Genomic DNA, 17,895 nt, shown 5'->3' on the forward strand with positions numbered 1-17,895 from the left:
ATCTAACTTTGACACCCAGTTCAGTCCCCGTCTTCTCAGCCAATCCTCCTGACCATTCTAGCTCGCAGATTCCCCTCTTCTCCTGCACTCTCCTGGCTCAGAATATCAACTGGTAACCTCCGGCTTCCCCTCCATATTTACCAATAGGTCTGAGCTGTCTCCTCTCGCTGGTGATGAGTGCTCTGAGTGTGTCCGTGAATGCCGGGTCCCTAGCTTGCCTCCAGATTTGCAGTTGGTGGATTTGGACATTTTTTCATATTGACTGTTGGAAAACGTAGTGGACATTTCCTAAGAGACTTTCATTTTTGATAAAACCTTTTAAAGTTGTTTCTGTTTTAAAAGAACAACTTGGAATTAAAGCAGCAAACATATCACTGGCTCCGCGCCCCTCAGGGAGCTCCAGACAGCAGTTTGAAAGCACCAAGCTCAAGTGTTTACCCTGAAGTCTACAATGTGATGATCTCTGTTACAGTCCACTTACGGAATCAGAGTCCATTCCCTGCACTGCAGTATCTGAATAATTGAAGGCACGGTTATAACCATTCCCTGTACCTCCTTCCTTCGCAGCATCAGATGTCTGGCTCAGCTGGTGACAAAGGGGAACCACACAGGTGTCTGCCAGTCCTCAGAGCAGCAAACCTAAAGGCGCCCTGCTGCACACCAGGGTCTCCATTCAGCCCACTTGGCTGAAAGCACCCCCCAGTCACTGGAGCATCCTTAAACTTCCCCAACATGCCCCCGAAATGGGGTACTTGCGGATGAAATGTCTAAGTAAATCTAAAGGAGTGAAAAGTTCCTCTCAGAGGTGAGGACTGACTGGCTGGCTCTGAGGAGAAACAAGAAAGGCCCTGGTTTTGTCCCTCAGGCCCAAAGAGGCAGTTCCATGGAGAAAACGGGCGCGCCCAGCACAGCGAAGGACCGGACAGTCTTCCCCAGAGCAGGTTAGCACAGCGTGAGGAGAAAAACATGATTTCAAAGCCTGGGAGAGGGGATACTGTGTAACGAGAAACTGCACAGACAAGGCCGAGCAACAGGCAGTCGCACCCTCCCTGCTCCAGGCTTGCGGTGGCTTTTGTAACAGCTGCCTGTTTCTGTCGGGTAAATAAAAGTTCATGTTGGGAAATCATTCTGTGATCAATGTATTGTTTGTAATGTTTTCAAGGCTGGCGTGTGTTTTTAAGGATATCCAAATGTGAACCTAAAATACTGGCAATAATATATTCCAGTAAATATGCTCCTTTTTAAAAAGTCACAGAAGCACACGGTCACAAAACAAAGACGTGAAGCCACGAAAGGCAGCAGAGCCGGCTTACCAGTGTTGTAGGCGGTCGGCATCGCTGAGTACACGAGTCCCTGCGGAGGCAAGCTGGGGGTTGTCACAGACACGACGGGGGTAGCTAGAGGCTGAGTGGCTTGAGAACTGCTTATCCTCTGGGTATTCTGTGGGGCACAGAAAAGGAAAAAGTGTTACCCTGCAAGAACTTATGTTCAGACTTCATATGTTAAAAATAACATTCAATTTAAAAGTGACATTTTTCAGTTTTATGATGTGAATGTCACTTCCTGAAGCCATGATGTGAAAACCTTAGAAATAAATACAAATGGGTATAACTAAATATTCAATTTTAAGGGACATATTTTTACATTAATTATTCATTTTCCCTTGTCTCTCTCACACAGTTTACTGATGTCAGAGACACATCCTTAACACAGAAACATGCATTATGAATGAGGACCTGATGCCACTACACATACTGCCAGGCACCCGAAATAAAAACAAAACACCTGCAGGTACTGAGAACAGCAAAGGTTGTTAGTATGTAGAGAAACTGGAAGTCCATGAGCACAGAGATCGACACTACTTGTAAGTCATGGCTTACTGTGCAGCTTGTGCCTGGATTTCCTTCCCTGTGATCCTGGAGGGGGCGGGGGGGGTATGTTTTTGTTTTTTTTTTAAATTAAGACTGTTTTAGAGCAGTTTTAGGTTCACCGCAAAATTGAGGGGAAGGTACAGAGATTCCCCATTATACCCCCTGCCCTCAAACACATGTAGCCTCCCTCATTACCAACATCGCCCCCCAAGGGACCCATTTTAAACAGCAGATTCAGATATGTATCGCTTCAGTCTCCCGACTCTTCGGAAAGAAGAGGCCTTGGTAGAGAGCTTCTGAAGAAAGGATGTGTCACAGGGCTGTGAATGGAGCGGTAGTAAATGCTGGCAGACTGACTCCATCCCCACAGCTCCTACCTACACTGGGAGTGAATTAATAAGTCGGCTATTAATAGTCAAGTCGGTGTAAGTCAGTCCCTGTCCTCTGGGTAGGTGTATGAGAGCAGTTGCTCACCACGCTGCTCTGTTCCTCAGATCCTTGGTTTTGGAAAGGGCTCCCTTAAGGCAAACTCCACGTTCCACGTGGTTAGTACACAAGAAGCCAAAATACAGCCCTAGGGTTGTTTCCAAATGAAGTTACAGCCCGCTAACCGACATCTGGGGGTCTAAGTTGTATCGGTAAAAGTGTAATTTAGTACCCTTGAGATGACCAAGAATCAGACTGGGATTCGGTTTCCTGTCACCGCTTTCAAAGGATAACCGGTAATCAGATGAAGGCCTTTGGCTAGATCTAGATACCTGAACATTGATCATTTGATAAGGATCCAGATCTCAGTTCATTTCTTTTTAGTTTGTATTTTCTACATAATCTTGAGTTAGAAAACGTTAGAAAGACCGTTCAGTAGGTGGTCCCACTGCCCGGGTTTTTGCCCCAGATCCACCCCCCGGCAAGCATGGGAAAATCATTTACCTCCCCGTTTGTCAAGGAGGGAAGGTAGTGGTCTTGTGTTGCCTGCCTCGCAGTCCTACGCTGAGAACCTATGAGGAAACTGAAGTGCTACACACGGAATAGGGCCTTAATGTCCCAGCAAACCCTCTGGCCCAAGATTTCTGTGTAACTTCTTGCAGGGCTTCTAGAGGATCCTCTGCAGCCTGGCTCTCACGAGTGTCTTTAGTGTAGGCTCCAGGCACCTGTCCTTCCTCACTTTGGCTTGGAGCCATCCGTGATTATATTCTGGAGTTCTAACCAATATGAACCACTTTCTAAATTGTAACCTAGTGTTTGGCATGAGTTTTTCAAGAGTAACCACGAGAGGGCGACATTGCTAGATAATTCACAAGGAAGCATTCATAACTTAGGGATAAATAGTGAAGTCTAACCTAATATGAATTATTTTATCTCAAATTGTAAACTTCCATTTGGCAATCATTATTGTATCATTAAGTATTTTTCCAAAAGACAGTCCACATCTGCACATGATATAATCCAGTACCACCATGACAGCTGACTAGTATGTTTCAGTTAACCAATACAAAATCACATCCAAAACCATGAGAGCTATCGCAAAGTTAAAGAATGAGCTCTTATTTTAAGAACAGAGCACAATCTTATTTTTAAATAAATTGTGCAAGACACACCGGCATGCATATAATATGTAAATAAAACCAACAGATGCATCCCCCATGCTTCCATGCAACCTGAACCCGTCCATGCTAAAAACTAAACATTTTCAAATTTTTATTCCCCTTCAAGTCCTCTAGTTAGCAGCTGACTTTGAATTCACATGATCACTTCTGTGAGGCCTGGGTTTTAGTTCCCAAAGAAGAAACAGAACAACTGAAAGTTATTTTTAGTCAAACTTATTTTCTAGAAAAGCAAACAGAAATCATGTTTTGGAAAGAAAGGTATTAACAGCTACTTTTGAGACTAGAATATCTTCTGATAAAAAATAGTAAGTTTGTGTTATGTTCAATTATAGACATTCCTGTTATTAAACAGGGAACCCCTTTGTGGTTCAGAGCGTTTCATGCAGCATGAAGTAACTCCAACTCTGTGGGAAAGGTGACCTCACCAAAAATGATGTAATCATTTTGAAAGAAAGAGAAATAACAACACAAGACCATGTGTTACAATCTGAGGAACCATGAAGGTGAAGTCATTTTCTAAAAATATGTTAATAATTTGGGGAACTATATAAGGTATTTTGCATCTTTCCTTTAAAATCTTTAACAAGTGTCTTGTGATCACAGACAGCTATTGTTTTCAACACTTTATTCCAATGTTCCCTCCAACAACAAAAAATGGATCAGGATACACAATTATAAACAGAAAAACTAGACACCAGCAGATTGGTTTAGTTCTTCAAAGTGTTTGGACAGTATTTAACAACGAAAAATCTGTGTACCAAAGGGAACATTGGTTAGATAGAAACATGTAAGAGGATTAGTACTTTCCACATCTTTTTCAACTCCCTTCAAGCAGAAACCCACACTCACCAACTCCAACTCCTCTTCCTCCGACTGCACTCAGCACAGAAGAGGGATAAGAGAGTTACTAAGACTGCCGGTGCTCGGGAATAAATATTTCTTTAGGAAAACGTTATGTGGACAGTAGCAGTTGCTGGAAACTCTAAAGAGATCGTTACATGTGCAACAAATACAAATCTAAGTTATCGTCTCTGTACTTGTGGATTTCAAAAGACTAGAAAGGTTCTTTTAAATTCTCTAGGGCCAGGATCTAAACACGCCTCCCCCCAACTCGATCTACTTCTCTGCTGGCTGCACTGCGCACACGCTAATGCTCTTCAACTCTCACGTTACGGAATATTCACACACCTCCGACTAAGATACACATCAAAATACTGGGGGGGGTCCCCTGGAACCTACAGGGACAAAGGTGGAAATAGCTTATATGGTCAGTTTTGAGGAGTCCATGGAGATGCTTCATGATTTAAAAAAATCAGATAATCTTGACAAGTTGCTAAATGCCTAAATGTAGTCAGTCCTCAAACTTCGCCGTTTACTAATAATCCTCATAAACGTGGAATGAGATAGTTCCCCTTTTCCGTTTCTCCAGGTACAAGGGCATCTCACCAGGTCCTAAGGGTAACAGTTTTGCCGTTCATCTCATCACAGATTAAGATTTCTGTTCCACAGGAGAACTGGAGGAGGATCCAGGCAAAACTTCCTGCCCTGGCCGCCCTCCCCTTCGCCCGGTGCGCACCTCAGCGGACACAGTTTCGGGACACCCCCTTTTCTGTGAGCACCGTGAGGTTCATGGAGAAGGAGCCTACGTGAGAACTCAGACTCCCCGTGTGTGGTGGCCCCAGGGCTTATACACAGTCTGTCCAGTGCGCACTTGGCCTCCAACAGTTCCCCAGTCGCCCTACTTTAACTCTCACTACCTGCGCCTTCCTGATCCAGAAAAGCCAGTGCTCAGGTGTCCTCTCCCCACGGCACCTGCCTCCCCAGGGAGTCTGGGCCAGTCAGCTGCCCTGACATTTCCGCACTACGGTGTGTTCAAGGAGAACTGTGAACTTTCATTTGTCCACCTCGCTGTACCCCTGAATGAAAAAGTCCTTTGTTTTATGACAGTTTTGGTCCTGGCGCTCTTGTGCTACCTTGGAGAAGTACTAACCGCTCCCTCAGTTTCCTCATCTCTACCCAGCCAAGATCAGTTTTTGGGTAAATGAGATAATGCACATAAAGATGTCTGGGAATCTATGAAGCATTAATTATCCAAATGTGGAATTATTATCTAGAGCCCGATAGCATCTCTCTCACTTACAAAACCTCAAGCGGCGAGTTTAGCAGCTACACGGCAGGAGCACCTGGCACATCGCATCGCGTGTCAGTAGTCAAACAGCTGCAAACTAAGAATGGTTTTAAACTTGCGTGTTCTAATTTTTTTCCTACAAGAGACGAGGGGGATAAACATACTCTCTCTCTTAAAAACACAGGATTCAAAAGTCAAGGAGGCTGGAACTATACAGACATTGTAGGGGCTGGGCTGGGGACACATACTCCTTACAGACTGAAACGAGGCGGCCACCTGAGGAGGAGGACGTGGAGAACTTAATTGGAAAATAACTCAAGTTTTCTGTACCCTTCCCTGTTCTGCAACAGTTCTCTGTGGTACGCAGCACCTTCCAACAGGTAACACAGTGCTTCCCCACAGAAAAGCACGTCCAAGGGATGACTGCAAGTATACACAGGACAGGGAAAATGGTACCTAAACCAGGTTTAATTTATCAGTTTGGGGATGAGATCTCTAAGTAAAGAGTCCAGCCTGGTAAAATTAGGCACAAAATTAATCCCTCTATATTGAGCTTTAATTTTAACCATTAAGCAGATTTATTTCCTATTTCACCACAATCTGATTTCTGTGTATTTAAAAATAGACTTGTTTCTTCAAAGGTTAATTTCACATAGAAATATTATTAGGAAACAGTCTAGATCCTACGGAAGTATGGAACACTGGGAAGGAAAACACTGAGTATGTGTAACAGACGCGTCTGAAAGGAGGAACTGGAGATGGGTGTGACGTACCAGTGGGGGCATCATGCCCTTGCTTGAAGGGGGGATGACAACTCGAAGGTCTGGTTTTCGACTGTTCATGCCAAGATTGCCGCCACCTGGAGGAGGGGGAGACTTTGTAGGCATGACTTTGCCTAAACTATTTGCACCAGTAGTTCCAATCAAATTTGGAGAAGCTCTTGAGTTTACGAATCCATTCCCTGGAAAAAAGAAATTATCACTCATTAACAAAAAAGTCATTAACAAATCTGGGTATGGATATGAAGCAAGTTTCCCCAGTTCTGACTTCAAATGCGTTTTATAAGTAACTAACCATCAACCTTTGAATATTTTAAAAATAAGCAAAGAAAGTTACCCGAAGTCTGAAATATAGATAAAGCTTATGATTCATGCCACTTGTTTTCAGCCTTACTGCTTGGACCTGCTGAGACACTATCAAAAATACAGGATACATTTCTGATGGGGTATCTCCACTGGAGACCAAAGTGACAGGGGAATGAAGAGAAGGCTCTGGAGACCTGCCTGGTCACTCTCCTGTGACAGCAAAGGCCGCCTTCCAGATGCGGGCAGGGCGCGGCAGGCAGCGGGGCAGCTCCCTCGCTGCGCAGACTTGGCCCTGGCTCTGATGCCGCCCCTCCCCCGAGTGCGCCTCCCTTACAGCTCCCTCTCTGCCTCGGGTCTTCCCGTCACTATGTCTTCATCTTTGGGTCATGTGACTTGAATCCTCTCATTTCTGCTTTCTCACGTTCCCCACTAGAAATGCGTCTGAGGAAATAAGGAAGTAGGTGCGCTGTGGTGTATGTTCTGCACACAGTACTCTGGGCAGCACTTGGGACAGAAAGCAACTGTGAGAGCTCGGCCCTGTTTTCCTGGGCATTGCACTCACTGGAGTCCTGCCCCTGTGCGGCGGCCACGTGACTTGGGTGGGGCCGACTCCACATCAATTACCCTTGCCCCAGACTGGCGTGGTGACAGGCATTTGACTCAGATCCAAGCCCATAAGTAAACAGCGCTCTCCCGCCCCACACAAATGGGATCCACGAACTGCCATCAGGACCCAGGTAGGAAGCTGCTACACAGCGGTGAAGGAAGCTTACGTGTTTCTCTAAATATGACCGAGGAAGCGTTTTATTCTCAACCTATTTCGATTTGGAAGGAAGCACAGGGGCAGGGAAAGGAGAGCTATGAAGACATGACAAAGCCCCACACCTCTCCCGGGGCTTCTCGGGTACATGGAAGGCAGCCAACACCCTACACTACTGAAGCTCAATGCACACGGCCTTTTGTAAGTTGCAACTGGCAGTATCCTAGTGGAATCAGTTCCTATTCACCAGCTTACATACAGTTCAGGTAAGATAGTGCCACAAATTTTTAAAGTCAAGTAACAAGAATACCACAAAATGCCACTTGTAAAACAAAGGCTACTATGCTATTTTAATTTCTAAGTAAATCACAAAACGGAAAAATAGAAAACAACATTAATATATTTTAAAAATATTTTTTAACTTAATTACTAAATCCAAGACATGCTGTTAACTGCCCATAAAAAATACAGCATAGTTCACTCTATATAGAGTTCCATATTTTTAATAAATCATCAACTTTATAATAAAAACATAAAAAACTAAGTTTAACGTTTGTATAATGTGTTTTGGTAACAGACACTCTGTACCATGAACACTGTATCACTTTTCTATCTTCAGTAGTCCCTAGTATCTGTCTATTCTCCTACAGCACATAGCTGTTAACTTACAAACATGGGGTAAAAGAATAAACGTGCTGGGTAAGAATGCTGTGCCCAAGGAGGGAACACACCCCAACACGATGAAGGCCGTATGCCAAACCCACAGCTACTGTCGTGCTCAGCCGGGAGGAACTAAAACTCAGGAGCAAGACGGGCCTCTCCAGTCTCACCCTCTTGTTCAACACAGCCCTGGAGTCCTGGGCACTGCAGTCAGGCACGAAGAAATGAAAGGCATCCAAACTGGGAAGGAAGAAGTGAAACGCATCATTTGCAGGGGACGGGATAGTGTATACAGAGAACCCTAAAGATTCCACAAAGTAAAGCAGCAGGGTACAAAATAAGCATTCAGAAATCGGTTGCATTTTTATATGCCAATAAGGAATGATAAGAAAATACTAAGAATAGAATTCCAGTTAAAACTGCGTCAAAAAAATACCTAGAAGTAAATCTAACCAAAGAGGTAAGAGACCTGCACTTAGAACATTGAGGACACTAAGGAAGAAAAATGAAGACAAATAAATGGAAGCACAGACTGTGCTCACGGCTAGAAAGAATCAACATCATTAAAATGCCCATACTGCCCAAAGCAAGCCAGAGATTCAGTGCAATTTCTATCAAAATACCAACACCGTACTTCATAAAGTAGAATACTCCAAAAATGTGTATGGAACCACAAAAGACCTCGAATAGCAGTCTTGAGAAAGAACAAAGTCAGAGGAAGCACGCTCTCTGCTATCAAACTACACTGCAAGGCCACAGTCACCAAAACAGCCTGGTACTGGCATAAACACACACACAGATCGATGGAACACCTGAGACCCCCCAAGTAAACCCACGTGTACGTTCAACTAAGCTACGGCAAAGGAGGCAACATACAATGGAGTAACGTCAGTCCATTCAATAAATGGTGTTGGGAAAACGGACAGACGTGCAAAAAAATTAAACTAGATCACATTTTTACACCATATACAAGAATAAACTCAAAACGGATTGAAGAATTAATATAAGACCCCAAACCATAAAACACCTGGAAGAAAACATAGGCAGTAAACTGACATTCCTGTTAGCCGTATTTTTCCTGCTGTACCTCCTCACGCAAACGAAACAAAAGAAAAAAAAATAAACATGAGACTATATCAATCGAAAAACACTTTGCACAGCAAAGGAAATCAGCAAAATGAAATGTGTCACCAATGACACATCCAATAAGGGTTAATATTCAAAATTTTAAGAACTCGTACAACTCAACATTAAATAACAAACAATCCAATTTAAAAATGAGCAGAGGACCTGAATAGGCACTTCTCCAAAGAGGACATACAGACAGCCAACAGACATATGAAAAGATGCTCAACATCTCTGCATCAGGAAAATGCGAATTAAAACCACAACAAGGTATCACCTCACACCTGTCAGAATGTCCACCATCAATAAATCCACAAACAAGTGTTGGCGAGGGTGTGGAGAAAAGGGAACCCTCATGCACTGTGGGTGGGAATGCAGACTGGTGCGGCCACAACAGAAAACAGTATGGACGGTCTTCAAAAAGTTAAAAATACAACCGTGTATGACCCAGGAATTCCACTTCTGAGAATATATCAGGAGAAACCCAAAACACTAATTTGAAAGAACATGTGCACCCCTATGTTCACTGCAGCTTTATCTACAACAGCCAAGACAACAGAAGCAGCCCAAACGCCCATCAGTAGATGGACAGATTAAAAAACTGGTGCACGTGTATGTACAATGGAGTATTACTCAGCCATACAAAACAAGGAAACCTGACCATCTGCAACAGCACAAATGGACCTAGCGGGTATTACACTAAGCGAACAAGTCCGAGAGACAAATGCCGCATGATCACATTTACATGTGGAATCTAAAGAACAAGATAAAATAGAAATAGACTCATGGAGACAGAGAACACACTCATGGCTACCAGGGAAGGGGGTAGGGGGAATGGGTGAAAAAGGTAAAGGGGTTAAGAAGTACAAATCGGTAGTCACAGAATAGTCATGGGGATGTAAGTACAGCACTGAGAATATAGTCAAGAATGTTATAGTGACTGGATGGTGCCAGGTGTGTACTGGAAATACTGGGGGGGAGCACTCTGTAAATGATATGGCTGTCTAATCACTATGCTGTGCATCTGAAACTAATACAAAGTAATACTGAACATAACCGTAATTGAAAAATAATTTTTTTAAAAAAAGGATTCCATTCCTAATGTTTATTATAAAGGTGACCCACCCCCCCCCAAAAATTGTGTGTGTGTATATATATATATATATATACACACACACACAATTTTTATTTTTTTCCCCAGAATAGTGAACTAGAAGTTCCTGGAGGGCTGAACAGGCCCTGAATTATCTGGCTAGGACTTGGCGTCCGCACAACAGTAGCAACCATCTCAAATCACACACCAGCGTAGAACTACCTTTGCAATTTGGAAATAAACTTTTCATCATCTATTATGTGTAGAACACTTGCAGAAGGGAGGGTACAGGCAAGGAGAAAACATCGACATGTCTTCAAGCAGCTTCTCATCACAGGGCGGGGGCGGGCACGCACCGCAGGTAAGGGGGAGGCAAGGCAACGAAGGGAAAGCACTCAGAACTTAGGAGGAAATGGAAAGCAAAGCACTGACAGGAACGCGGCTGGGTCAGGGAAGGCTTTGCGAGGACGGCTGAGCAGCCTGAATGGACCAACCATGAAAGGAGGCGGGCATTCTGGATAAGCGGGAGAAGGGAAAGGTGGCCTGATGAGCACGGAGTCCATGGCTTGCGCCAGGGACCATGGAAAGGAAAGAGCAGCTGTATTTGTTCTTTCCCTTTCCCGCCCGTGCAAGCAAAGAAGAGAGCTTCAGAATCCACCAAAAATAAGCACACGTGCACACGCATCTATGTAAAAAACCTGCAAGGATGAACCAAAACTGTCTGCTGTGTGCTTAGCACTGGCCTAAAAACCTCCTGTCACCTCGCCCGGAAGACTGTACCCTGAGAAGTGCCATGAGGTGCCCCAAAGAACGGCGAAGAGTCACTGACAAGCCATTCTGTGCTGCACATGTTTCACCTTAAGAGCTTTGTATTCCTTATGGGATCGTTTTAATTTTATCAGTTTCTTGAGTGAAATAGAAATATTATTTAAAACCACTTAAAATTTATAGTGTTTGGCAGTTCATGAAACATTTCAGGAAAAGTATATATAAGGAATAGGGTCAATTGATAAACATCAATTCTGAAATTAAAAAATATGTAACTATAAAGACATGGATTAGTTCTTGAAGATAACCTGAAGAAAATGGATGCTTCAATATACGTTTAAAATATACTTAGAGTTTGAAAAAGATATTTTAGGTTATTTACAAGAGACACTAAAAACTGAGGTTTTGCCAATAGGATATAATCAACTTTGTTGGATCCTAACCAGCATGTTCTCAAGGGACAAAGAAACCAGAGCGGTGAGGTGTGGCACTTGGGAACTGGCCTGTGTCTCCAGCACTTGTCATTCAAAATATCAGGATTCCAGATGACCAGGGTTTCCTGCCTGCCCCACCTTAGCCCCATCCAGTTCCTGCTTTCTCCAAAACTCCCACCGAGTGACCCATGGTTTTAATGCATCTGTGCAATTTCACTTTGCTGTGGGACTGGTGTCCGAGTTAACCGTCTGAGGCTATTTCCTGCCTTCTGAGTCCATTATCTGAAGGGTATGTATTGAATCCAGGCCGACTCTCCTTCCCACACCCCTGGAGAGCAATTTCCTGCATTCTGTTGAGCTTCAGAAGGCAGTGCTGTCAGGAAAAACAATCTCTTCCCCAGGCCATCCCCAGTGGGGCAGAGCTCATCCCTGAGTTGGGCAGAGGTAACTGCCAAGCAAATCATCTGCATATAAAACGCTTATCAAGTAATTTTAGTACAAAAATAGGAAGGCTTACTAGAAACTAACAGTGTTAGATTAACATTAATAAATACAGATTAACCGCATTTTTCTTAAATAATGGCACAGATGTCTGTTGTAACCTCTCTGATACTTAGAACATTCTCATGGACTTGACTTGCACCCGAATCTGGAGATCAAGCAGCATTTCCCCTCCAGTACACTAAGACACAAAGACCTAACTCACAAGGTCGCATTACCAGGAGGCGCGTTACTCTTCCCCATGTGGAGTCTATGAGGCCTTCCAGCGACACGGGGCGCCGGTACCCGAGAACCAGGTTACGAGAGTGAAAGGATCAAGAGCAGGCGCCGCAGTGTGAAGCCGGTGGGACGCCCAGCAGAGGGTTCCAGGATGGTGGCAGTGACCGGTGACTTACCAGGCAGAAACGAGATAATCCCACAGGCACCATTTGTTATTTTGTGGGGTGGGGTGACGCACTACCAGATGCATGCCTTTATCCCTCCAGTTCATTTTCTTATGACAAACATGAAGATATTGAGATTTTTGAGGTAGATGCTTCCAGTGTGTATCTCATCTTGCCATGGCCTACAAATTAAAGTCCCAACTCTAAACGAGTAAGCCCAATTTAATGTGATTATTGTTAAAATGTGTTGTTGGGTTTTATGGTAAATTATGTCTTGACACAAACAACAAATATGCTCTCAAGGAGCCGCAGAGCAATGCCTGCAGATACTTAACAAAGCCCATCTCGGCTCTACGGCAGGTCATTCAGTTCCATCAGCCTGGCGCACAGTTCAGAATATCCCATCAGCTGAAAGAATTCAAGTGGCTGGAAAGCAGTCCATGCCCGTAATACTTCTTTCAGGGCTAAACTGTACACGGCAATGTTATTAATGTTTCATTACTATGAATCTATTCCAAGTTGAACTGACATGCAAAGGATTTCGAAATCTCAAAGGACTGTGAAAAATTCATCCAAAGCAAGGTTTTGGAATTACTTTTATATTTGACAAATTTTTCATAAAATCTGACAACTTTCAGCTGATTATTCAATAAACAAAAATATATTTTAAAAGTCTATAAAATTATATCTTTTCTATAAAAACAATGAAGTTTCTAAAATGAAAATAGACCATGGGTTTTAAAAAAACTGATGACATATTCACTGGACTCAATGGAAATTCCTGTGTGATGGACAAAATAAATTGTCCATTAAAAATGTATAATCTACAGCGGACACTGATGAGACGCTGCTGCCCCCCTTCTGATGGCTGTGCTCTCCCTCTCCGCCTCTCCTGCAAGGGCAGCCCCGAGGACACACTTCCCTTTCACAGACCTCACCCCCGGGTTCCACTGTTCTCGCAATACGATCTCACACCTGTATTTCTGCGCCACGGCTCCTAATCTTCAGTCCAGACGCAGCCACCCGACAGCCACTTTCCCCCAGATACGCTGCTGTCATCTCACACTCCGCCTATTTCACACACACACAGGCAGCCATCCTCCCCTATCCAAGCCCGCTTTCAGGAGCCACAAAGCTTTGTCTTCTTTCTTTACAATGTCTTTAAACTCATCCGTCTCTTCTTTTTAACTGCCACTGGCTCTGCTACAGCACTAACCCTGATTAACTTCGCCCCACCCTAAACAATTCCAGGAGCTTCGAGCCTTTCTATTTCTAGTCCAGTATATGTATTTTTTCCTTTCTCAACACATTTTTAAAAAGTGAAGTTGCTGGATATTGAAGATTTTACTTTATGCTTGATCTTTAAACGAAGGCCCCAAAGTCATCTGAACTACAGTCCACCTGACTACTAAATGTAAACTCGCAGAAGAGAGATGCGTCTAGTAAACCGGAACCAAGTATGCAGAATGCCGCTATGAAAGATGTATACTACTTATAATATGTACAAAGGTGGCAGGGTTTATTTGAATATGTGATGACATCAATTGAAAAAAGTTATCACATTAAAAGGAAAATGAATGCTCTAATTTACTATAATAAAAATGTTATGACTGCAGAGGTGCGCCATCAATGTAGCACAGGGAAAATGCCTATTCACACCATCCTAACAACTATTATAATCACTTTGGATTTCCCCACCTTTTTACTTTCCATGTGCGTATTTTTTGCATAGTTTAAAATTACAACTAAAAAGGAATTCAGTTGAAAATTTTAATATGCTTAATTTCATATTTTGAATACATTGCTTTCTAGCTGCTATAAATGAAGCTGTAAAAGACCTTTGCACGTTCTAGTTCCTTCTCTGGGAGAGATTCCCAGAGATGGGACTAGTGGGCTCAGAGGCATAAACACTTTTGTGACTTACTGAAGCATCTGGCCAGAATCTTTCAGGAAAGACTGTTACTAATTTACAATGTCACAAGCATGCACATTTATTTTTAAATCTTTTATTAATCTAGCACAACAGAAAGGTGCACAAAACAAAAACCTAAAGGTCAAGGATTTACCATCAAGTGCACATCCATGTAACCATCAGTCAGACCTAGAAAAAGAATACAGCCAGAGCCCTGTCAGTGTCTACAGCTGGGCCCCCAACACCCCTCCTGTGGTTTTACCATCCATCTACGCACGCATCGTTAACACTATAGTTTCCTCACCTGCTTTTCAAACTTTACGTAGACAGAATCATTTAGTATTCGCATTATTTTCTTTCATTTATATTACAATGGCAAAATCCATCCGTGCTGAGGATTACTGTTAGATTTTCTTCATTTTCACTGCATTACAATATTCCTTCAAACATAATTTATTTACCCACTCTATCGTGGAGAGAAATCTGGATTACCTCCAGACGTTGGCTGTAACATATAATGCTACGCACGTTCTTGTACATATCTCTTGGGGCTCATATGCATTTCTCTACAGTATATAAAGATGAGTGGAAATGCTGGGTCACGGAATACACATTTCTCCAACTTAGGTAGGTAATTTCAAAATGGTTGTACCAATTTGTACTGCCACGAGTGTATGAGAGTTCGGTTTAACCATAGCCTTGTCAACACTTGGTATTATCTACTTTGGTTTAGCTGTTCCGGTAAGTGTATAATGTTTGTGGATTTAATTTTGTTCTTCCTTGCTTACTGAGATTGAGCATCTTTTCACAAATTATTAAACACTTAGCTTCTTTTGTGAAATATGTTTTCTTATACATACTTTTAAAAATTGAATTTTCTTCTTTTGATGGTTTGTAGGTATTCTTCACAAAAAACTCTCTGCTTATAATATGTACAGACACACCTTGGAGATATTGAAGGTTCGGTTCCAGAACACGGTAACAAAGTGAATACTGCAATAAAGCAAGTCTCAAATTTTTGACTTCCCAATGCATATATAAAAGTTGTATTTATATTACGGTATCAACTTACGGTATCAACTATTAAGTGTATAACTGCATTATGTCTAAGAAAACAATGTATATACCTTAATTTTAAAATATTGCTAAAAATGCTAACCATCATCTGATCCTTTAGTGAATTGTCATCTTTTTGCTGGTCCGGGGGTCTTGCCTCGATGTTGATGGCTGCTAACTGATTTTGGGGGGTTGGGTTGCTGAAGGCTGGGGTGGCTGTGGCAATTCCTTAAAATAAGACAACAATGAAGTCTGCCACATCAAGTGACTCTTCCTTTCACGAAAGATTTCTCTGTAGCATGAGATGCTGTTTGAGAGCATTCTTCCAACAGACCTTTCAAAACTGGAGTTAATCCTCTCAAATTCTGCCACTACTTCATCAACTAAGTTTATGTAATATTCTAAATCCTTTGTTGTCATTTCAACCATCTTTACAGCATCTTCACCAGAAGTACATTCCATCTCCAAAAAACACTTTCTTTGCTCATCCATTAGAAGCAACTCTTCATCTGTTCACTCTAATTCTAGGGTCCAATCTTCTGGGGTCTCAACCCAAAATTAGAAGAGTATACTAGGCTCTCCCAATTCTTTGTGGGCCCTGAACTTTGATCTCTCTGTCCCCCTAGATCTCTGAGGCTGTCATACACAGCTTCTTAGACACCCCACTGTGGAACTGGCAAACACCACCTGAAGAAAAGCAACCATAAATTCTGGGCTCATGTCTTTGAATCTGTCTTTGTCATTCCCTGAATCTTGTGCCAATGACTCATCATTATCTAGTTAGTTCTCAAATGCTTTCAAGCCGATCTTTAAAATATTCTGCCTAAGTCCAAATGACCAAGTCTGCCATTATCACAGCAGAAATCTGATTGCCTTTCTTTTCCTTTTTTACACCTCCATTTTATTTATGAAAGTTTTCAAATCAGCCAAAAACTATCGTTTCTATGTATCACCTTAATATTAGAAGCAATAGTTCCCAAAATATGTCTGATATAACATTAACACTGAAAGACACTTTTTCATTTTTTTTAAAAAAGGGAAGGGTTGTATTGTGAAATCACTTTGAGTAAGCATACAGGTATGTTTCATACTAAGTTTGAAGATTCATAAAATAGGCTCGCATTTTAAAGGCTCTGGTAAGTCCTAGAGTGAAGAAACCTATTTAGTTTTATTTAGCATGTGATCCGCAAAACACAGAGATAAGTCTGACCTCCTTTTCATACAGATCCAAGAAAAACGCTTTGAAAAATGCAGATTAGATAGCATACCACAGCTTTTAATATATTTTCTTCTAAATTTCTCTGGGAATTTTAAATGTTTAATCTTTTTATTCATGGAAACTTTATTTAGGTTTAAAATATTTTTTTTGAAACCACTAAACCAAAATGGCACCACTATTGAAAATGAGCTAATATATATTCTCTGACTCTTCCTCACAAAAATAACATTTCTAAAATACCTATGATAAACCACTTATTTGGGGGGGGGAGTGGCGGTATTTATAGCACTTTAAATCCACATATGCTCTAAGTATTGCACAGAAATAACTACTTCCAGTTGGCATCTGAATTAAGTGATACAAGGTGTCTACTTAGATGAATCTAAATTCACATGTTAAAAAGTAGTTATAACATAAACGTCATTCAGAATATAATCCAAATAAGCAGAGTAAGTAGACTTAGACCGAGTGCACGTAAATTACGTGTACAAAAGTATGAATCAGTGATGAATCAAGACACCCAATCGTGTGTTGTAAATGTTGAGATGCACAATGAGAAACACGATTTCTCTGTCTACAGAAATGCTTTTAAATAAATCACTAGGCATTTAAAATATTTTAATACTTACTTGAAATTTAAATTTTAATAAAAATTCATGTTCACTAATGATGATGATGAACATGATTATTAACACTAAACATATTAAAATAGTTGCCTAGGACGGGGGAGGGAGGGAATGGTAGTGGAGCAGAGGTATAAAAGGGACACACGAATAACATACTGAGATGCTCTGTACAAACCCACAGTTAACATGCCTGTGACTGATGCAACCCTCGAAGTACATGGAGAAAGTTCACATTAGGATGATCACAAGTCTGAGTTTGAAATTACCAAAGGGAACACAGAAAACTGAAGAGCAAAGACAAGGTCTAGATTTAAAGAGAGAAAAAAAAAAATAAGAAGAGAACCTGTTTTCTAGGAGAAAGAACAGTGTTCACAATGCCAGTGGGATGAGCAAAAATAAAAGCATGGGGAGAACATCTTCCAATAAATTCCATGAAGAAGAAATAATTCTGGAAATGAAACCAAGACGCAGTTAAAATTAACATTAAATGAAATAGGAATGATTGATTCCAGCCTTAACCAGGCTGGAAAGTAAAAAGGAGAGCAAGATGGACAGTTCTGGGGGAATATAAGCATGCATGAAAAAAATGTAACATGCAAACAACTAAAACAGAGTTGAAAAGACACTATAAATATTTGGAAATACACATGCAAGTGTAACAGCCCTA

At 41.8% G+C, this 17,895-nt stretch overlaps 1 protein-coding gene across 16 annotated transcripts in view; it reads right to left on the minus strand.

Annotated features, from left to right (window-relative positions):
• The window catches only part of MEF2A (myocyte enhancer factor 2A), a 79,082-nt gene that overhangs the window by 5,835 nt on the left and 55,352 nt on the right, over positions 1-17,895 (minus strand). For 7 of the 16 annotated variants that reach the window (XM_081124685.1, XM_081124677.1, XM_081124683.1 and 4 more), the window contains 3 exons: positions 6,380-6,567; positions 4,328-4,351; positions 1,314-1,440 (listed from right to left, as the gene is read on the minus strand). In XM_081124685.1, the coding sequence (XP_080980811.1) occupies positions 1,314-1,440; positions 4,328-4,351; positions 6,380-6,567 (339 nt within the window). The remainder of the gene's footprint in view (positions 1-1,313; positions 1,441-4,327; positions 4,352-6,379; positions 6,568-17,895) is intronic. The other 9 variants (XM_081124687.1, XM_081124688.1, XM_081124691.1 and 6 more) reach the window with 3 other exon arrangements.

This window comes from Miniopterus schreibersii (genome assembly GCF_964146895.1).
Source record: "Miniopterus schreibersii genome assembly, chromosome: 22".
Lineage (NCBI taxonomy): Eukaryota > Metazoa > Chordata > Mammalia > Chiroptera > Miniopteridae > Miniopterus > Miniopterus schreibersii.